The sequence below is a fragment of the Lissotriton helveticus genome, chromosome 5_1, assembly GCF_964261635.1.
Source record: "Lissotriton helveticus chromosome 5_1, aLisHel1.1, whole genome shotgun sequence".
NCBI classification, from domain to species: Eukaryota; Metazoa; Chordata; class Amphibia; order Caudata; family Salamandridae; genus Lissotriton; species Lissotriton helveticus.
Window position 1 is genome coordinate 1265300985 of NC_136065.1, and position 22797 is coordinate 1265323781.

The 22797-nt window shown below is 46.3% G+C and overlaps 1 protein-coding gene across 2 annotated transcripts in view; it reads left to right on the forward strand.

The window, feature by feature from the left end:
- Positions 1 to 22797, forward strand: part of LOC144755281 (uncharacterized) — a 203836-nt gene that overhangs the window by 99195 nt on the left and 81844 nt on the right. For both annotated transcript variants that reach the window (XM_078644053.1, XM_078644052.1), the window contains exons 5-6: positions 14121 to 14231; positions 14761 to 14871. In XM_078644053.1, the coding sequence (XP_078500179.1) occupies positions 14121 to 14231; positions 14761 to 14871 (222 nt within the window). The remainder of the gene's footprint in view (positions 1 to 14120; positions 14232 to 14760; positions 14872 to 22797) is intronic.

Here is a 22797-nt window from a genome sequence, read left to right on the forward strand (position 1 = left end):
TCTAAAAGCACAAGCACTGCTCTGCCGCCGGAAATCAGGCACTCTCTGATGGCCTCCACCATCTCAAACAATGCCATCTCTGTGCTATGGGTGGCTCTAAAGCCCTTCTGACACACCTTCACCACAGCCAGGAGGAGTGAGATTGGGCGGTAGCTAGTCGGGGTGGTAGGATTGGGTGAAGACTTTTTCAACAGGGGGAGGAGTTTAGCCTGTTTCCACTCCAGTGGTATTGTAGCTGTCAGGAGGGACATATTAACAATTTTATTAACTTCTGAGTTGACTACGTCCGCAACTGCCGCCATTAGCCTTGCGCGGCAGGGGTCAGTTGGAGAACCTGATTTTAATGATTTAAGAGTAGTCAGGGTATCGGACAACAGGGCGGGGAGGAACGTCGCCAAACACTGGTGTACTACTTCCGGTGCGCCAGCTATATGATGGAGAAAGACCCCCTGAGACTGATTAAAAGGCCCAAAACTATTCTGAATATCTTTAATTTTATCAATAAAAAAACCCGAAAGCTGCTCACACTACAGCTTAGATCCCCACAGAGTCCTCTGTTCAGCACGGGGATCCAAGAAACTTTGAACAATGGAAAATATTTCTTTCGAATTATTTTTCGATGAAGCAATATGTTCTGAGAAAAAGTGACCCTTGGCCACCTTCACCATAGAATAATAGATATTCTGGGATTTCCTAAGAGCTATCTTGGCAAGAGGGCAATAGTCTAATCTCCATTGCCGTTCAAGCTTCTTGCATGCCGATTTTTGTTCCTTAAGCTCCTTAGCAAACCAGGGTTGGGAAGGGGACATTCACATCCTTTTTTGGTCTGGTGGAACCGAAACACTCTCCGCCGTGTCGGTCAGCCAATTTTTTAAGCTACCCACTGCTTCCAAAAGATTCCCTGCAATATTAGGCCGTGTGTCCGCCAAGGCCCTACCAAACGCCACTGGCTCAATGCGTGGGCAGGGTCTGGCCCCTGTCTTACTCATAGGAGAGGCACAGGGTTTAATGGACCAAGAAAACTAAATTAAAAAATGGTCAGACCAGGTGACCGGAAGGGGAGCCCCAACAGTTAGCGGAAAATTAGAGCAGATTCCATCAATGATATGGCCTCCTCTATGGGTAGGCATGCTAATCCACTGTGTCAATTGGGCAAGCTCCAGAGACTCATTGAGGTTACGTGTATCATCAGTTTCCCTACAATCCAAATGGATGTTGAAGTTGCCGAGGAATAGATAATTGGTATAATCTAGAGCTTACGGCACAATTATTTCCTCCAGCACTTTAAGAAAAGAGTTGGAGGGCCCAGGGGGCGATATAAAAGCGTGGTGCCCAAAAGAAAATAAGGGAAATGGTAAGTGAGAGATATATCGCTTCAACCTCCATAAAATCAGTGGAAAGTCCCGGTGTAAAGGTCCAGTATTCCCTTAAAACTACTGCAACCCCTCCCCCTCTCCCAGTTTTACGGTCTACCCTGCCAATTTTAAAACCAGTCGGAATAGCCAAGGCAATGACCGGGCCGGAGCAATTATTCAGCCACGTCTCTGTTATAAATAAGAGGTCATGCTGGTTATCGACAAGAAGCTCAAAAATGTCTGACACATGTTTGGCCATAGAACATGCATTAATCAGGGAGGCTTTGATGCTTTGCTCACCCACAGGAATAGTAGACAGACAATTGGGGGTAGGCCCCCTCAAATGAAGGAATTTAAAATTACAGCTAGGACAAATGCTCTCTGTATTTTCGAACACCTCCCAAACATGAGTGCACCTACTTAGGGACCCCCAATTGCTTCCTACTCCAAGACCAACGTTCAGAATGGCCATCAGAGGAAAACCGACCAGCGTGGCTGGCGCTGGACGATACTGGGCCCTGGATAGGCGCAGACTGGCTTGCCTTTGGTGCACCTTTGGCGCACCAGCGACGCGTCCGCGCAATGCGCATGCTTTATAGAGCCTTCCCCCAGCTGCTAGAGTGCGCCCTTCCCCGAATGGCGGCCAAGCAGGAAGTGTCCCTCCTCACTTCCAGTGTCTGCGTGAATAGAGGTGCAAGTAAGCGGTTGTTTCAGTGATGTCATCATGTAATGTCATGAATAGTGTAATATGTGAGGTCATAAGCAGTGCATTGCAAGGGCGTATGTTATAGTTTGCTCAGGTAACTATAACGGCTGAATTTCACTGGTTTTATACGAGTAAAAACTGAGCCTAACTATAACATCCCCTTAACCATTGTTTTTTGTGTGAATTTCAAGTTTTTTTTTAATTCTATTTCCTAACTATAACGTCCCTGTAACCTTTGTTTTATTCAGTGAATGTTAGTTTATTAGGCAGGTTGCTGCTGTAAAGTACACAATGTAGACAAATGACTTACGTACACACATAAGGTCCATCTTGGAATCATATTGTTGAATACAGAATAACAGAGTCACTTATAAACCACTAATGTACAGTCTTATATATTTTGACACAGTATGATTTCTCAGTATATCAACTTATGTTAACACATTAATCCATCACAAAATATATAGAATAATTTAATGACCAATCCCCACACTCACATGATCGTATTTGCAAAATATAATCCTGAATAGAGTGGTATCTTATCTCATAAAGTAAGAGTATACTAATTGAGTGCCCAAAACATAAACAAACTGCTACATTTCTCATAGAGATTTAGAACTGCAGATTCCGCAACTTGTGAATTTCCACAGACGCTATACTGGAACCAGAAACTTTCATAGTAATTCCCTCATGCAGCAACACGTGACGTTGTGCGGCTCTGTATCTAGTCCATCCCGTCCTGGACATGACAACATAACCACTATATATGCGCCATCTCTGTGTGACTTCAGTTCCTTACTTTCTGCACCTGCTGTGGCAGATCCGAAGTTCTCAAAACCGGTCACTCCTCATAGAGATTTCTTTCCCTCAAATTTTGTCAGTGTGCAGCAAATTTCACCACCTACAACAACAGGGGTTATGACTTGTTGTGACTGTCACCAGCAGTTGTTGAAAGATGGGCACCCATGACGTCTATCTATGGTAGTGCCTTGGCTTCAAACACTACTCAGTTTTGTGTCCATGCTGTGCAAAAATGAACAAATAGGCAATTTATAACCAGTGAGCCATGGTAGCAGTCGGAGTATAAAATGTGCTCATAGTCGAAGTCAAAGGCACAATGTTGCTGGTCGAAATCAAAGGCAAGGACTTTCTCCCCTTACAGAGGCTGCTCCCTTGACCGGCTACCTTCGATGTTGTAGACCTTCAGTAAGTCAAGGAAGTCCCACAAGAAATCTAAGCATGGGTCTGCTTTGTCCCCCCACTCAAAGTCGTGTTCTGCCCTAGGCACCCTGGCTGAGGTGTAGCATTGGGGGCTGATATCCTCTCTGACTTTGGCTCCACCCAAATCCACCCAATGCCACCCACTGCTCACGCTCTGCAGCATACTTCACGCTGTGGTTGGTGCCATAAACGACACACTGGCATGTGAATTGACGCCGTTCTCGACGTCACCAACAACAGAAGGGGAACAGATTGTAGTGTTGGATTTAGAGACCCACTCTTTACTATCCAGACCATATACCCATTCTGAGCCAGATTATACCCCACATTACCAATTAGGCAATTTTGCTGATGATGACCAGGAACAATATGATGAAAGCAATATCTTTGATGACCTCCAGGGTGCCAGTAATCTAAACACCTCCTCAGACAGTAACCTCCCCACACCCACACCTGCCATGGCTACTAATAAGTACTCATCGTTGACCTTTTGTGATTCAAATGGCTGCTGTGACCCTTGACGTCATCCTGCCAACCCTGGAGGTCCAAATTACCCTCCTAATACAAGTCATTAACCCTTCACAACCAACTTAGAAGACTCTGCTCCCCATTAACGAGGGGCACCTGGCCTAAACCAGGATGTTGTCCTTCAGTCAATAGGCAGGGGGCGAGGTGGCAAAGACCTGCTCCCGGGGATCCAGACTTTCTCTTGCAGCATCCCACCGTGGAAGCCTTGTTGTCCAAGCATCAACTAGCCACTTGAACTCAAATGTGTACCCAACAACCTGTCTGACAAAGAATCCTAAAGAATGGAGGCATTTGCCAAACGGATGTTGTCATTTTCTAGCCTGGCCCTCAGGTCGGTAAACACCACATGCCTCCTGAGCAGATTATAACACACAATATTGCACAAAGCAGAGGATATTTTGCCAATGTTCTCAGATGAAGTCAGTCAAACCTTACAAATGCTACTCTTGGATTGACAGGATGCAGTGAAATACTCTATTAAGTTGGGTCTGGAAAATACTTACTGGGTAGAGCAGTCGACACTAGTGTGGGGCCTAGGCCCTCCCCCGCAGTCACAGCAAAACTGCTTCAACTTCGGCAGCACGCCCACTAGGGAGTCACTTCACCTTCCACCTCTTGTGCTGGAGGAGCATATTCAATCAATGAATGCTCCAGATCGTGCAAAATGGATATTATTTACAGTTTCTACCTTAACCTCAGACATGCCACCCAAATCTCCTGGAGAACCACTTGTCCAAACTCTGTGGAGACGTTCAAGCTTCCTTGACCAAGGAAGCAATACAAAGTGTTTCAGCATCAGAATTGAGGATTGGTTGTTACTCCCATTACTCTCTGGTGCCCAAAAAGAACAGAGGGCTCCACCCTCTCCTAGATTGTTGCCCTCTGAACTTCTTCCTGTGGAAGGACAAGTTCAAAAGGCAAAGTCCTGTCTGCCATGGACACAGGAAAATGGATGGTGACCTTGGACGTGCAGGACTCATATTTTCACATCCCCGCCCTTCAGTCTCACAGCTGTTACCTGCAGTTTCCGGTAGGCCAATAGCACTTTCAGTACATTGTACTCCCTTTTGACCTTACCAGTTCACTTCGGGTGGTCACAAAGGTATTGGTGATGGTGGTGGTCGTAGCCTATCTGTGGGTGTTGGCCATACCAGTCTACCTATATTTAGAAGACTGGCTGTTGAAGGCGGCTCACCTCAATCAGTTATAAACCACTCCCAGACAACAGCCTACCAGGTGTCATGGTTGGGAGTTTCCATCAATTCACACCTGATTCCTGCACAACGGCTCCCCTTTATCAGAGCCATCCTAGATACGATGCTTTTCCAAGCCATCCCTTCGCCTCAAGGAGTCCAGGACATTCATGTGATGATCAAGATGTTTCAGACAGCATCCTAGGTCTCTGTGAGGTTGGCTCTGAGGCTTCTTGGCCTCCTGTATCCTGCTTGTCGACCACACTAGGTGACACATGCAGGCTCTGTACTGGGATCTAAAGTCTCAGTGGGCTCAACGCTGAGGCATTCTCTTAGATTACATTTAGGGGTCGAAGGCTACTGCAAAATGCCTGCAGTGGTGGCTGCTTGATTACAGTTGGACCAGCAGTGGACTCATCTCCCTACCCCACCCAGAACTAACTCCGGTGACGGATGCACATTTACTGGATTGGGGAGGTCACATGGGAGAAGTGGAGATCAGACGATTCTGGTCTCCAGCGAAAGCTCTCGGCTACATCAAATTGTTGATGTTGAGAGCAATTTGCTTGACCACCATTAAGGAACGGGTACAGGTGCTTACAGACAACACAACCACCATGTGGTACTACAACAAACAGAGCCGTATTGGGTTGTGGGACTTGTGCTAGTTGGCTCTACATCTCTGGAAGTGGATGAACACACAGGACATTCCCTGATTGCACAGCACTTGGCAGTATCTTTGAACACCAGGGCGGGCAACCGCAGCCACAAGCGGATCATGAATGGCAGTTACACTTGGAGGTGGCATAGGGCGTCGTCCACCAGTGGGGAGAACCTTGATTCGATCTATTCTCCGCAGATAATGAAGTGTCAAACATTTTGCACATTTGAGTTACCAAGATAGTCCTCTCAAGGAGACATCTTTCTCCTACTCTAGGAATTGGGACCCCTGTATACTTTTCATCCTTCCCTCTTCTGCCCAGTGTACTAAAAAAATCAGGAGCAACTGGATCCTAGTCATCCTTGTGACTTTGGACTGGGCAAGGAGAGTGTGCTACCTGGAACTCATGGAGTCACCTAGTTCAAGGCATATGAGCTGTAAATGTCATACTTTTGCATAGATCGCCATCTGGTGTTGGGCTCAGATGTTTGCACTTTGTTATTGTAGAATTTGTTTTAGTCACGAGATAAATGACTCCTCTTTTGGTTAGTAGTGCGCATGGGCATCGACTCCATCTCCAGATTGTTTTTTTCAGCCATCGGGTTCGGATGTGATTTGCTGCGCTCCGGGTCCGTGTTGTTTCGATTCCCCATCGATGCGCAAAGCTCTCACTGGCATATACATCTATACGCTTACATCTTGCTGCTATAGCAGCTTATTTACAAAACAGACAACACTTGTCATTGTTTAGGATGCCTCCTATCAAAGCTTTCACGGAAGGCCTTAAAGTGATAATTCCTCCTAGAGTTCCACCCTCTCCAGTATGAAATCTAAACATTGTCCTAACAAGGCTCATCGGTCCCCCATTTGAACCTTTACATAAATGTGAGTTACAGTTCCTCACATGGAAGGTAGCTTTCCTTGTAGCCATCACATCTCTCAGAAGAGTAAGTGAACTCCAGGCATTAACCATATAGGAACCATTTTTTCAAATCCATCACAACAAAGTGGTTCTTAGGATAAACCCTAAATTCTTTCCTAAAGTAATTTCAGACGTTCACCTTAACCAGCCTGTTGAGCTCTTCCTCAACCTGACTCAGTAGTTGAACGGACTCTTCACGCGCTTGACATCAAAAGAGCTATTATCTACTACATTAAAAGGACAAAAAGTTTCAGGAAAACTTAACAACTATTCGTAGCTTTCTCACCACCTCATAAGGGCAATCCTATATCAAAAGCTGGGATTGCCAGGTGGATCGTTAAATGCATTCAAATATGCTACTAAAAAGCAAAGCGTACATTATCCATTCCCCCTAGGACGCATTCCACACGCAAAGTAGGTGCATCCATGGCATTCTTAGGAAACATTTCCATGGAGGACATTTTCAAAGCCGCAACATGGTCTACACCGCACACTTTCACAAAACAGATGTCCTGTAGCTGTTTTAAGGTTTTTCCGGGTCGTTATAGGGGCAAGAGTCGATGCCCTGGGTGTGGATGGTTTCCCAGCTATGCCCCGGCCCCTCGACCAAACAGAGAAATCGACTGCGTGAAGTATCCCTGTTTGCATTTAAATACTAGATCAGTATGCAGACACGCGTTGGATATTTATGACCTTTTGGTGACAGAAAAGCCGCTCTGCCTGATGTTGACGGAGACTTGGCTGGGAGAATCCTCGAACCCTGATATAGCTATAGCTATTCCCCCTGACTATAACATTTTTAGGCAGGATAGATTGAAGGGGAGGGGTGGCGGAGTGGCAGTGGTGGTGAATAAATGCGCCACATGCGCGATTCTGCCTATGGAGGGCATTACAGGGTCTGAATCCCTTACCTTTTCCATTACATTGGCGCCTCATCAATCCTTTAAAGGCCTCTTAGTTTATAGGCCACCGGGACCGGCTGGTACCTTCTTTGATGAGCTCCAGTCGGTAATCTCGGTGTTGGCCTTGAAAGTGGAACATTGTATTTTGGCTGGGGATTTTAATTTTCATATGGACGAGCGATTGGACCCTGACACAAACAGATTGCTTGTTATTACGGCCCCTCTGTGGTAAATAAAATATTACCCTGGCAGAATTTCTAGGCATTAACAAAGTATCATGCATAAATTGAGAGACAGGATCCGTGGTGTCCAAGTTAAATGGGCTTTATTCCAATAACTCGAGTCAAAGGGAGAATCAGTTCCATCACCACAGAGGTTCAGGAAGGGTCATCTAACAATTATTTACTGAACATGGGTTATATACATTTTATCTTGTACATAGGACGTAGGAAGGAACGAGGCAGAGCAGAGAAAGAAAAAGATAAGAACATGTGGGTGTACACTTTGATGAGTCATAGGTAGGTGATAGGTAGGTGTCATAGGTGGGTGGGTACTTAGAGGAGGAGTTTGGATAGCTAGCTGGAACTATGCCCTAATTGTGCAACTTTGAGCATGACGTGCAATTGACGTGTAACTGGGAGGAAGCTGACTTTCAACCTAGTAGAGAGATCTCTTGTGTCAAGGCGACCAGCACATCTAGTACAACTGATATCTAGAGTCAGGGGATGTATTATCTGATTATTCGTTCATTGCATGAGCTTTCTATGGATGCAAGCACTGTAATCCACTTAAACAGAGACAGAATGGCTGGGCCCTATCTATGCAGATGGGTTCTGTGTACCTTCTTCACCAGACTGTAATGTGATTCTGTAAAGCAACAGATAACTGTTTTGGCATGCCTCTTGCTGGGCTTCTTGCGGCTTTCAGTGTGTCAGGAGTCATGAAATGCAAATACATGGGCCTTATGCTACCTTAACGTTTGGGAGACTTTGATGACTGGCATTTCTAATGCAGGACATGAATGCAGAGGCCTAGTGATTCAGGCCACTACAAGGAAATATGCATGGATGACATGCACACACATGTAACATAGGGTATACGTAGGGGGCATCTTGGTCAGGCATAATTTCATTTTCCTCACCTCTTGGCCTTGTCCCTTATCTCTTTGGACCAACGCACGATAAGGGCCATACTCTAGATCAGGTCTTTTCCACGTCCCCCTTGGAGGGGACGGCTCTTTTACCAGTGCTTTGGTCAGACCATAGACTGGTCAAATTCCAGATTCGGGGCACTTTGAAACCATCTAGCTCCGCTCCTAAGCAGCAGGGACGTGCTCCTAGGGCGTATCATCGGGTGACGCCAGACATGCAAGCGCAGGCTGCTCTGGACCATCCTTGCCCCCTCACGGGAGATCTGGAGAGGGACGTAGACTCCCTGCAAGCATGGCTATTGGATAGGCTAAACGATCTAGCCCCAGTGATGGCTCCCCGATTAACACCTAAGCGGGTCTCGGCTCCTTGGTTTACTGTTGCGCTATCGGTTTCTCGACGGCAATGCAAGGTAGCTGAAAGAGCCTGGCGCTCACAGTACGACCCTGAGGCAAGGCTTGCCTATAGGACTGCGGTCAAAACGTATCATCGGGATATCCTCCGGGAGAAAAAAGGCTATTTTGCAAAGAGGATTGAGGCCGCTTCTAATTCCTGTAAAGAGATCTTTACAATCGTCAGGGAATTTACGGTCCCCCGATCTAATGTTACTCAGGCTGCTCCTCCTGAGTCCTGGGCTTCCGATCTTGCAAATTTCTTTACCAACAAGATAAAGCTGATCCAAGATTCCTTTCCTCGGTTGGCGGCGGTTGTCTCAGCCAGTCCCGAAGATGGATCAGTTCCACAGGCCCCTACGGGTCCAGCCTTGGTAGCCTTTCCATCTATTTCAGTTCCTGCTTCATTGGCATTTATGGGCAATCTTAAATCTGGGTCACCTCTTGACCCATGCCGTGCCAAATTTTTGGCAAAAATGGCGGAAGTCATAAATCCGCTGGTGAACCCGCTCCTGAATCTCTCTTTGAGTCAGGGTGTGGTTCCGCAGGTCTGGAAGCAGGCAATGGTCATCCCTTTGCTTAAGAAGCCTGGTCTTGATTCGGAAGTCCTGGCCAATTATAGGCCTATCTCTCTCCTCCCTGTGCTCACGAAGATTCTGGAGAAGCATGTGCATTTGTGCTTTCCAATTTTTTGGAGTCTCATAATGTACTGCACTCTACTCAATCTGGCTTCCGCCCCAATTTAAGCACCGAGACGGTGCTGTTGGAGGTGTCTGAAGCCATCAAAGAGGTACTGGACTCGGGAGGTAAAGCCATGCTTGTCATGCTGGATTTGTCGGCGGCCTTTGACACCGTCGCCCATGAGGGTCTCCTCGCCAGACTCCATGACATCGGTCTGAGGGGGACGGTGTACAATTGGTTTGGATCATTTCTGGCTGGCCGCCGTCAAACGGTCTGGGCCTCATCTAGCTCGGCCGTGATGCCGCCACTGGGAGTTGGAGTTCCGCAGGGTTCTGTGTTGAACCCGACTCTTTTTAACATCTTTATGACCCCTTTGGCGGCATTGGCTGAGTCCTTTGGGGCCCGGATCGTATCCTATGCCGATGATACCCAGCTCCTCTTTTCGTGCAGGAAAGGAGAGGATTTCGATGGAGAGAGTATCCGTGAGTGCCTTGGGGCTGTTTTTAAATGGTTCCAGCTGAACAGCCTCAAGTGCAACTCAGATAAATCTGAGGTACTCTTCTTCGGCTGTCCTTCTGATCCGGATTGGCAGGCATGGTGGCCTGAAAACATGTTCCCTCCGTCTTGCTCTTCCCAGCTGGTTAAGAACTTGGGGGTCAAGATAGATAAGGGTCTGACATTAATATCTCAGATCCTTGGTTTAACGGGAACATGCTTCGGTCTCCTCAAGATGCTCCGGAAGTTTCTACCTCTACTCTCAGAGGAGCATAGGAAGACGACAGTGCAGGCCCTGATTGGTTCAAGACTGGATTATTCCAACGTCCTTTATCTGGGCCTGCCGGAATATCTTTTGCAGCGGCTGCAAGTCGTCCAGAACTCGGCTGCGAGGGCGATTTATGGCCTAAACAGGCGAGTTAGTGCTGCTAGCCTTTTGCAGTCGCTTCATTGGCTGCCTATCCGGAAGCGGATAGCTTTTAAGGCCTTGACCTTGGCCTATAAGGCTCTTCATGCTGTGGGAGCACAGTATCTCCAAAGGAGACTTGCCTTTTACCACCCGGCCCGATCTCTAAGATCTGAATCTCTACTTCTTGCGGTGGTCCCGCGAGTAAAAAGGGCTCGTATTGGAGGCCGCTCCTTTGGGTTGCTAGCGCCACAGCTTTGGAATACTTTACCTCTGGTTCTTCGTGGTGCTACTAACCTGTTTACCTTTAGGAAGGGCCTTAAAACCTGGCTTTTTGCCCTTTAGGCTGTTTTATTCAGTTTTATTATTCTGTCTGATCTGTGTTTTCATTGCTGTGTTGTGTTACCTTGATACAGGTTTTAAATAAAGCGCCGGGACACTCTTTTTGAGTAGCTGTGCGCTATAAAAGACAAATATATAACATAACATAACAGGCAAAACACCAAGCTAGTGTGGGCTAGGCTGTACTAAGAACACTTTTTCAAACTGCTGCAACACATACAGGTAGCCACCGCTACCGAGGTAACTGCTATATAGTCTTTGCAAAAGTATATGATCTACAGCTCATATGCCTCGAACAGAAAATGCTACTTACCAGTATGTATCTGTTCTTGGCATATAGAGCTGTAGATCCGCATACGCCCACCGGCTTCCCGGGACACCTTTATATGTTGCAGTATTATCTTACTTAGATACATTGCACATGGACATAATTTCTATTTCTAACTAACTCCATTATCACCCTTAATGGCGAAAACAATCTGGAGATTGAGTCGATGCCCATACGCACTATTAACCATAGAAGGAGTCACCTATCTCGTGACTACAATACTTCTATAATAGCAAAGTGCTATCTTCCGAGCCTAACACCAGATGGCGATCTATGCAAAAGTATACGGATCTACAGCTCTATATTCCAAGAACAGATGCATACTGGTAAGTAGCATTTTCCTGATCCTCCGAACTGGCTGCCCCTTCGGGAGAACCGTCTGTAGCAGCAGCAGGGCTGTATCCTGCTCTTAAGCCTGCACAGTCTACACATCCATGCATGGAGATTGCGCGTCAACAGTTAATGGCTTTCAATCTTCCCACCCAAGGGGTTGGCGTAATTTGGCAGCCAAGCATCCATCCATCAAATAGATTTATGCAGGATGTGGGGAGAAGTTGGTTGTCTGGTGCTCATCCCAAGACATAGAATATCTGAAAGCACAGTTAATTGTTGTCTAGTTCCTACACCTGACCAGTATCATTATATTTGAGCTTCCTCATCCAGGGTCAAGATAGCCTTGAACCTTCTTCCACCACAAAATCAAGAAAATTTACGACAACTTTGATGAAGACAACCATCACCTGAACCCTCACCAGCCACCCCCGACACCCTGAAGCCAACGATCAACAGCCTCCAAGCCCTCACCACCGAAGACACGCTGGAAACGATGAAGTCAATCCACTCCGGGTCGCTGACACCATCGCACCCAGGCTGCGCCACACCATCGACCGCTCCCTGGCGAACGCCTCCTTCCCCGACGACTGGAAACACGCCAATATCAACTCTCTCCTCAAGAAGCCCTTGGTGGACCCCACTGACCTCACAAACTACAGACCCATCTCCCTGCTCCTGTTCCCAGCTAAAATCATCCAGAAAGCCATCAACCGCCAACTAGCCACCTTCATCGAAGAAGCGCAACATCCTTTACTCCTCCCAATCCTACTTCAGAAAAAAAACAGCACGAAAACTGCCCTCCTCGCCGTGACTGACGACATCTGCTCCCCCCTGGGCAGAGGAGAGACAGTAGACCTCATCCTCCTTGACCTCTCAGCGGCCTTCGACACAGTCTCCCACCGCACCCTAACAAACAGCCTCCACGACGCAAGGATCCAGGACAAGGCCCTCTACTGGTTTCACTTTTTCCTCTCCGGCAGAACGCAGCGGGTCAGACTCCCTCCTTTCATTTCTGACCCTACACCAACCATCTGGGGAGTCCCCTAGGGGTCCTCCCTCAGCCCCATACTCTCAACGTCTACATTGCTCCGCTCGCCCCCATCGTCAGAACCCACAGACTCAACATTGTTTCATACGCAGGCGACACCCAACTCATCCTCTCCCTATCCAAAGAGCCCAGCGCAGCTAAACACAACTTTCAAGAAGGCATGAAAGCCATCGCCAAATGGATAAAAAGCAGCTGCCTACAACTCAACACTGACAAAACAGAAGTACTCATCATGGACCTACAATCAAAGGCCTGGAATGATACCTGGTGGCCCCGCCCTCGCAAGCCCACCCACCTCCACGGACCATGCACACAACCTTGGAATGATCCTGGACTCCGAGCTCAAAATGGGCCACCAAATCAACTCTGTTGCATCCTCCCACTTCTACAACCTCTGCTTCCTACTTAAGACTTTCAAATGGATCCCCCTCGAGCACAGAAAGACCGTCACGCCCTTGTCACCAGCAGACTCGACTAAGGCAATGCACTCTATGCCAGAAAAAACTAAAATCTCACCCGCAAGCTACAAAAGGTCCATAATGCCGCCGCAAGACTGATCCTCAACCTGCCAAGACACTGCCACATCTCCCAGCACCTGGTCACACTCCACTGGCTCCCCATCGAGGCTAGAATCACCTTCAAAATTCTCACCCATGCACACAAACCCCTCCACAATACCGGACCAGCATACTGGAACAGCCGAATCAAACTCCACGCACCCCAAAGGACCCTACGATCAGCCCCCTCCTTGATGGACTGGAACCTGCACACCCCACTCCCCCCCACTCCCTCCCCAGCGCCTTGAGACCCTTACGGGCGAGTAGTCGCACTTAATAAAACGATTGATTGATTGATTGAGTGATTGATAGTGGGATGCTACAGATTGGAATACTGCTGGTTTGAGCAGACTGGCCAATGGTGCAGGATGCCACACTGATAAATGTGAAGCATTTCTGTTCAATAATTTGAAGGCTGGCTCCGCTTGGACTAGTCACACCTGAAATGCAGGGTGGGGATGCTACTACTGTATTTGTTGTGAGTTGAATATCTTGTCTGGAGGACGTACGGTTGGTGATAGCCTCCTGTTCTCCTTTAATGTGTCACAGTGAGCTAGGTTGTTTCACTGCTGTGTACCTTGAGGAATGAACGTCTGCAGCTGACAGGTACATGAGGATGGAGGAGGGCACCAGAAATGTATGGCTCATATAGTGGGGATGCGTAGTGAGACCCCCAGCTTAATGTTTCCTGCTATATTTTCTAGTATTGGCACTAGATGGTAGTGGGGATTCCAGCAGCTGGTATAGGTAAATTTCTTAAATGATTAGAAATACTAAAGTTATTGAAACTTGATACGTTTTGCTCCTGTGGTTGGCGACTTGTGAGACATTCGAACTTCATTAATAGGGAAATTGCAGACAGACTTAAATCGTGTATTTATAACATTATTTTCTTTTAACAGAACGTGCTGTTAACACATCTGTTGTCCCATTCAGAATCAAGGAAGAAACGGCTTCCTGTTTTGATGACTATCTGATCTCTGAAACACAGGAAAGCATTGACAGCCCCACGGGTGAGTAGACAGCCTTAGACAAATTTACAGATGTGTGATGTCTGAACAAGTTTATATTTACAGTGGAAGATGAGAATAATCCACATCTCCTGATATTCTACAGTGACTTGTGCCTCAGTAGAAATGTAAGGAACAGAGACCCCCGCCCTCCGAATCTCTTGTCCTTGTATGTAGCCCTTGGATAAGTGGCAAAAAGTGGAACAGATAAAGGTGGTCTGCCTAGTCTGTCATGGGCCATGGATCACATAATACGTTAGTGAGCAATGATCCTTGTTGAAACGCTCTTGGTGGTGTGTTTTTGTGGGGTATGAGAAAAAAGAAAATAACTTATCATGCTAGCAAATTCTCTAAACATAAACGGTAAAATTTCAGTATCAAAGGTATTGTACATAAAGTACGCAAGTATAAAACAATGTGTATTTATGTGTATGTAGCACCTGGACACCCTCTGTCTGTCGAAGGTATCTATCTCCTAAACCCGTCCTTTGGGGTCACATTTCTATATACTTTGTTTCTGTTTCCTATGCAGAACATGATGCATTGGCACAAATAGTGTCATTTGTAATTAAAGAAGATGAAACATCTGACTCAATGGACCATCAGGACTCAGAGAGCAGAGAAAGCAGTAATACTCCTGCAGGTGAGTAGTGTCACCCCGATAAGAACCTCCTGAAAAGATTTTACTTCAACCTCCTCTCCACACCTAAAAGTTCTTTGTAAACCAGCAATTGAAGTTTGTAGGCCAATGCAAAATCACTCACTGTATTATAACAACCAACCTTTTATTTATTGATGTGTTCCACATTCCTTATTTTTTCAATTAGGTAATTGATGATTTCATGTATTCCGAATTAGTGAAGTGCCTTCAAACACTTGGCTTCTTTTGCAGTTGGATTATTTTTAATGTGCTTCTGTGTGGTCATCCTATTACCTTTTTGCTCATTGCTGTTTGTCGGAAGCAGACAGGCATGACTAATGACAAAGGCAAAGCTATTCTTTGATGTCATTTTTAAATGTTTTGTCCCCAGAGACAGACTGAGGCAATACCAGGGGGGGAGGGGGAGTTTTCAGAAGTCGATGGAAGAGTGATCAAACAGAAGAGGCAGGAGGGCGTGGGTATAGAGGCGTCATTTAGTGCACTTAATACAACAATTCTTTTTTGCGGAAGTCTCTCTCTTTTTAAGCCAATAATGTGTCCCAGAAGTGACATGAACACTTTCACTAGTAATAGGAAGGCAGTTTAAGCAGGAAATATACATGCCTACTACACTACATGTGAGGGTGCCAAGAAGGGATCCTTGAGTCCTACAAGTAAAATCAAGGACCAGAGAGAGGTTTGCTAATGTGCAAGTCCTTCTAATATGCCGGGATGCGACTTCTCGTTTAAGTCTTGACTGCTCATGAGCTATGGCTTTACCGAACATTTGCCTTATTTCTACTGCTCCAATGTGCAAACTGGACTGCTCATGTGTCTATGGCTGCAACAGCAATCTACCAGCCTACTACAGCTCATATGCCAGCCTTGGACTGCTTTTGTGCTTGCGCTGCACTACTTATGTTCCAGCCATGGACTGCTCATGTGGTAGGGGCCGGGACCTTTCATTTGTCACACCATGGACGAGTGACAAATGAAAGGTCCCGCCTTTCATTTGTCACAAATATATATATTGACATTGGCATCGGCCCTTCTCGGATCCAGTTCCTGCCCTCTCCAGCAAAGCATCTCCAGTCTTCTTTCGGCGCTTCTCTCCCTGCTTCCGCTGTTCTGTCAGCATTCACCTTAATCCCTATAAAAGAAGCACAAGAAAGTGACTTGTGGGCAGCATTGCTCTGAAACCAATTCCTTGTAAAACAACCATATCAAGGTAATAAACATTGATTCTCAATTATATTGCATGTGATGAGCACCTGGACGATTAGCCTCCCACTTGCCTGTGGCCTCTAGTTCCTGTTTGTTCCAGACTGATACAGTAACACTGCAGCTCCCCGGTTTTTCCCACAGAGGTTTTCCTGACCAGGTTTTCCCACTCACCATTCTTCCCGCCAACAGAAGCCCTGCCTAACCCAGGACTTACTTAATACAGGCTGCAGCAGGACTGTGCAGCGGACGTGCACAGTGGGCATGCTGCTGGCGTACCAAAGGCAAGCCGGTCTGTGCCTCGACCCCGCCCATTGCCACGACCACTGGCCCTCCCGCACCCCGAAGATAACCATCACTGACCTCTACACTCTGAACCCCGGATGCCGCCCCAAACACTGCCACGGAACCAACCCATGCTCCATGGTATGACCTTTCACCTCTATCCACTGCCTCTTAACTGCCACTACACTCTCACCAGCTCACTGACCAGACCCACTCCAAACACACCACAGACACCCCTGACACCCCATGAGCAAAAACACCAACTCGCAAGCACCCTTCTCAACACACGCTCACAATGCAAGCATTAAACTGAATTATGGGACCTAACTTCCACCCTCTCATGCGACACCCAATTTTCACCTCCAGCAACTGCGTCAAATACAGCCATGTCACAGGTCTCACATTGACTGATCACTCCATCTTCCACTTCAGAATCTTCAGCCCACTCACTGCCACCCCCAAGATGACCAACGCCCCCCCACTTGAGGTGGAACAAAATAGCTGGGCGAATGCCTCCGACACCTCCAACCTTGCTACTGCCACTAACCTCGAACAGGGAGGAAAAAACATAACGCTGGGACCACCAATTGCGCAGACAGTATTGTCCCCATCAAGAACAGCATCCAGAGAAAGTCCAACCAACAAGGCCTGCTGGTACACCCAAGAACTGAGGACAGCAAAATGAGACAGCGAACAGTTGGAGAAAAGATGGCACACCAGCAAGGACACCTTTGACAGGACAGCCTTTAAAACCTCCCTCAACCTCTGCCACCGCCTGCTAAGGGCAACAAAGAAGACTGCCCTTGTCACACGCATCAAAAACAGCACCAACATCAACATCGTTCAGGAATTCCCCAAACCCAGGTGCCAGTGAAAACAACATCACACTCTCACAGGAGCTGTGCGACAACCACGCCCACTTCTTCCACGACAAGATCGCAACCATCTATGGAAACTTCAAACTCCAATCCACAGCTACAGACTTCCTCAACAGATACGCCACCACCGTAACTGACACCAACCACACTCTGACCTGGAACAACCTCTCCCCCTGGACACCACCTCCACCATAAACAACATCCACATGGAAGCTCCCACAGATGCATGCCCTCACCGCATCTTCAACCTCCGAAACCAATGGCTTCGCCAGAAACTCACCAACCTACTCAACACTTGTATCACCACCGCAATATTTCCTGATGCCTAGAAACACACCGAAGTCAGGCGACTACTCAAAAAGCCCACGCCAACCCCAGTGAACTCTACTGGCCAATCTCCCTGCTCCCATTCCCAGCGAAGTTACTGGAAAAGATCATCAACAATCAACTCATGACATACCTGGAGTAGAACCAGCTACTCAACGTCTCCCAATCCATCCAATTCCACAATGATCACAGCACAGAAACCGCCCTGATCGCAGCCACCGACGACATCCGAACCCTCCTTGAGCGAGGAGAAACAGCAGCTTTGATCCTCCTTGACCTCTCAGCAGCCTTCAACACCGTAACCGGCCACACACTGATCGAAAGACTCTACCACATCGGCACCCAAGGGGACGCGCTCAAATGTATCACCTCCTTTTTCACTGGAAGAACCCAGAGTATCCACCTCCCACCTTTTACCTCTGCCTCAGCTCCACACTCTTCAGCGCATATAAGACTCTGCTGGCCAACATAGTTAGCTCCCACGGTCTCAACATAAATTTCTACGCAGAGCACACCCAACTTAACCTACCACTCAGTGAGGAACCCACCCCACCCAGAGACTTCAGACCATACAGAATGCCGCAGTCAGACTCATCCTCGGCCTTCCCCAACAAACCCACATCACACCCCATCTCAGGAAAAACTTCTGGCTCCCTGTATAAAAGAGATGCCAATTCAAGCTGCTGACCCACACCCACAAGGCTCCACACAACCAAGGCCCTGTCTACATTAACCTCTGCCTGAACTTCCACCAACCATCGAGAAGACTAACTTCCACCTCCCTTTCACTTGCCCATATTCCCCATACCTACTGAGGCAGAAATGGAGGAGGCTCCTTCCACGTTGCAGCAAAGATCTGGAACATCCTCCCTATGCACCACCGGAACATCACCTCACTTCTGGAATTCCGAATGTCCCTTAAGACCTGACTGTTCGAATAAGTCTCCGGGGACTGTAAGTGCCTAGATACCCTATCGGGTGATTAGTCATGCTTTATAAATCCTGATTGACTGTTTGATAATCCAGCACTTGGATTTTGAAAGCATTTGGATACTGGTACAGATAACTTTAGAGACTTTGAGCATTACCAATGCAGGAAAGATGTATTGCCTTGTAAATAAGAGAAAGCACAGGTATTTGAATGAAACATTTGCAATCCACGAGCTTGAAAAAGCAAAGACATTTGAATCCCACACACCTGAGTCAAACCTGCAGATTTCAATTGCATTCTTTTGTGTTATAGCATTTCCAAAGGTACTGCTAACGAACAGTTGATTATCCTTGAGTATGAACAGATGTAGATGAAGACAACCTTTTAGAAAGAGCTGTTATGTAAACTGTACTTAGTATTTTGAAACAATAGCATCCTTTCAAACCACTGATCTCAGACCTCGATGTCTTGAGTCAAGACCATGCCTTATCCTGAGCCCAGCAGATCCTGGCGTAGAGAAATAGCCTTCTCGAAGCAACAGTATTTCTCTTTTCTCTCTTGTCCCAACCCCCATTCTCCTTGGGAACTCACATGGGCCCAGTGTGTGAACTCTTTGCTACTGCTCTAGGTTTCACTGGGATTTTGGGACAAACGTCACCCCGTCAGATCCTCCTGGAGTTCAGGTGAGTGGCCTGCAACAACTATAACTACCTACTGGCGAGTGCCTGTTACATCCAACTCGCAGGGCCAGTGCGAATCACAGGTGCAAGAGCCCATTAAATATGTTAAGAAGCACTGCTCCCCCAGTCCGGGACATAGGAATAGTCGCACTCCAGGATCGCCTTCTCAAGTCGGGTTTATTTTCATTGCCAATGCGTTCTGACCTTACAGTCTTTTGCACAGCCTAAGTTTACCAAGTGTCAATCCACCATACTTGCTCTAAACCATAATTAAAATAACAAACAGACATCACATTTTGCCGCCTCATTAGACATTAACAACAGACCCTGATAAGGGGTTGAAAACCGACTGACGGCCAAATATATGTAAACAAAAGGATACTCATGGTTATTCACATTATACATCATTAATTCATTATATGCATGTTAGATGTGCATAATTAGAATTGCTGCCACATAAATGCATTATAGAAAAAGTAAATGAGAAAAAAATAAGACACAAATCAAGTCTCTCTGAGCATACATCTGTTGACTCGCATTGCGGCACACTTGTAGGTCAAGTGACCCCAAAAATGATTCACATGGTAATGTTTATCACAGTGCCCCTCTACACGTGTGTCAGCCAAGTGTCCCAAGGCACATATAAGCACATAATTTCAAACATTTATTAAAAATCAGATTTAATGATCATATTGTGATAGCACACCGCCTGATCACCTGTATTCAGGAGCTATATTTACAACATAAATAGAGGGCAAGTGACCATCCAGCAAATCACATATTTCTCCTTTTCAGCCTCTAACCGGAGTCAATATAAAGGGAAAAAAAATGAACAAATGTGAACAGAAAATGTCCAATCATAACATATACTGTTATGGTACTTCAATGTATAGTGAAATGAGGTGCAAATGGTATGCTACTCTCTAGAAATGTGAGTTATACGTACTAAAGATTTATCATTTGGACTGGGCCACCATGTTAAAGTGGAAAGGGAATTAAAAAACAGGAGTACATTGCGGTTACGCAGCTCTCAATGAGGGTGGACATAATCAGCGTGTAACTTCCAAAGAATATTTTAACTGTAGGAAGGTAAGGAAACTTTTCTAACCATATAGCAGTAAGAGCAGTGAAAAACAACTGGACCATTGGGACGAGGGCAGACCAGAGTTTCAGGAAACACAAGGGTAAACAAGTACTTGTATATGTATATGCACAAACATCTCGTCATCCTTGTTTAAACCACGTGGAGATTTGCTGTCAAGTAGAATGATGTACTCTGACTCAGGGATCCTCAGCTTCTTCTCCCTGTCACTCCCTCTAGGGGAAAAGGCCCCGCATGGATATTGATGAAGTTCACACTGGAATTGTGTTTGTCTAATTAAATAAAAGCTGCATTGAGAGTGTGCCTTCGTCTCTCGGACAAATCCATTTTTGTGGTATTACGGTTGCCCCACCGTGAATGCGCTCCACCGCTGAAGTTAAGTAGCGGGTCCGTGTGGTTGCACTGGAGTAGTCACAAAGAGGAACACTTAGTGGCTCCAAGTCTTTTCATTTACAAATCCATCTGGTTTGTTCAGGCTGGCCCACTGAAGGGTGAAAAGATGTCTGTGCAGAGCTACTTGCTACAAGCGTGTATTACTAGGAAGAGCCCATTGAGATTCGCTAGAGGGCAAAATGATTAATATGCAAAAAGACATGTATTATGTGACAGAGTTACAGCCTGACAAGCATTTTGTCCTAATAAATCCCTGTGATGAAGTACTGTCATTAGTCCAAAATGCAACAGGAAACATGGACATTGATGAACTTCACACCGGAATTGTGTTTACCTAATTAAATGAAAGCTGAATTAAGAGTGCGCCTTTGTCTCTCGGAATACATATATATCACCTACTGGCGATCGCCAGTAGGTAGTTCTAGTTAGGACCAAGTTTCCATAGGAAAATCATTTTTTTATGTGCTTATAGCTTTGCTGTTGTTTGACAAATCTTTACGAAATTTTCCAAAAAGTTTCTCTTTTTAGATCAGCTCCTATCTTGAAAGTTTGGGGGTGATTCTTCAAGGGGGGGCTGAGAAAAAAGGGGGGTCCCAAAACGTGTTTTCTCCATGCAATTTCCATAGGAAACTTTAGACAAGGCTACAGGTCAAACTGCTGAACGGAATTACGCCAAATTTGAGAGGGAGAAAGGTCTTGGTCCAGAAAGCAAGCTTTTGTTTTAATGGGGTAAGTCCGTTCAGTAGTTTTTGAGAAATATCAAATTTTACAGCTATCGATATTTGAGAATTCTGACATCTGATTGGCAGAGGCGTTACAAGCACAAGCTTGCGGCTCATTGGCTGTGAATTATTTAAACTAGAAAGTGTTGGCAGCCATTTTGTGACTCAGTTGAAAGGAGTATGGGGAAAAAAAGATAAACATTGTATAAGAGGGTATAGTAGGAACACTGTGGACTTAGTTTAAGCAGGCTGTACGGTCCAGAGGCAGGGAGTTTGAATATTGCATTGGCAGTGGAAATCACGTCTGCAGAACAACGTTGCGTGGTATTGCCGCAAGGTTGCGTAGGCTCTGGAAAGCCCGCCGGGAAAACAGTGCGCCGTATTGCGACATGGAGTGTGTAGGGTGCACACACAGGTAGTGTGAATGTTGAGTAGGCCGTGGAAATTACGTCCTCAAAAGAACAATGCGCGGTATTGCGGCAATGTTCAGTAGTGTGGAAATCATATTAGGAAAACAACAATGCACTGTATTGTGGCCTTCCTTTAATATAATGCGGAGTAATGTTTACTTATAATGTGGGGTTCACTTTTATCACGGATAGTGTCACTTTGTTAGAGGAAATTTAATATTATGTGGGAGGGAGTGTTCTCTCCCTGTGCGCGGAACAAATATTAATGTTTAATTGGCTGAGGTGTTCCAACAACGAGCTTAATGTTTATTGGCTGCGAACCATTAAAAGTAGAAGTGTTGCCAGCCATTCCCTTCCCCTCCGCGGAGTAGCAAGGACATCTGATTGGCTCATGTTTCAAGCAGGACCTTCCAGAGTTTAATGTTCATTGGCTGCGAACCATTGAAAGTAGAAGTGTTGCCAGCCATTCCCTTCCCCTCCGCGGAGTAGTAGGGACATCTGATTGGCTGACGTGTTCCGAGGAGGACCTTCCCAAGCTTAATGTTCATTGGCTGTAGACCATTGAAAGTAGAAGTGTTGTCAGTGATTCCCTCCCCATCCACGGAGTATCAGGGACATCTGAGTGGGTAACGTGTTCCAAGCAGGACCTTCCCAAGCTTAATGTTCATTGGCTGTGAAGCATTAAAAGTAGAAGTGTTGGCAGCCATTCCCTCCCCTTCTGTGGAACATCATGCACATCTTATTGACTAAAGTGTTCCGAGTACAAGTTTGCTCCTTATTGGGTGGGAACGGTTCACTGTTGTCAGCCATTTTGTGATACACTTCAAAGGAGTATAGGAAAAAAAAGTAGTAGAGGGGAGGGTAGGAACACTATTAACTCTGTATAGTGGTCACAAGGTGGTGGACAGTGACTGTGAAGGTAAAAATTGTTTTTTATATATTTTAAGGGCCATTTATATAATTTGCGTGGGGCCTACAAA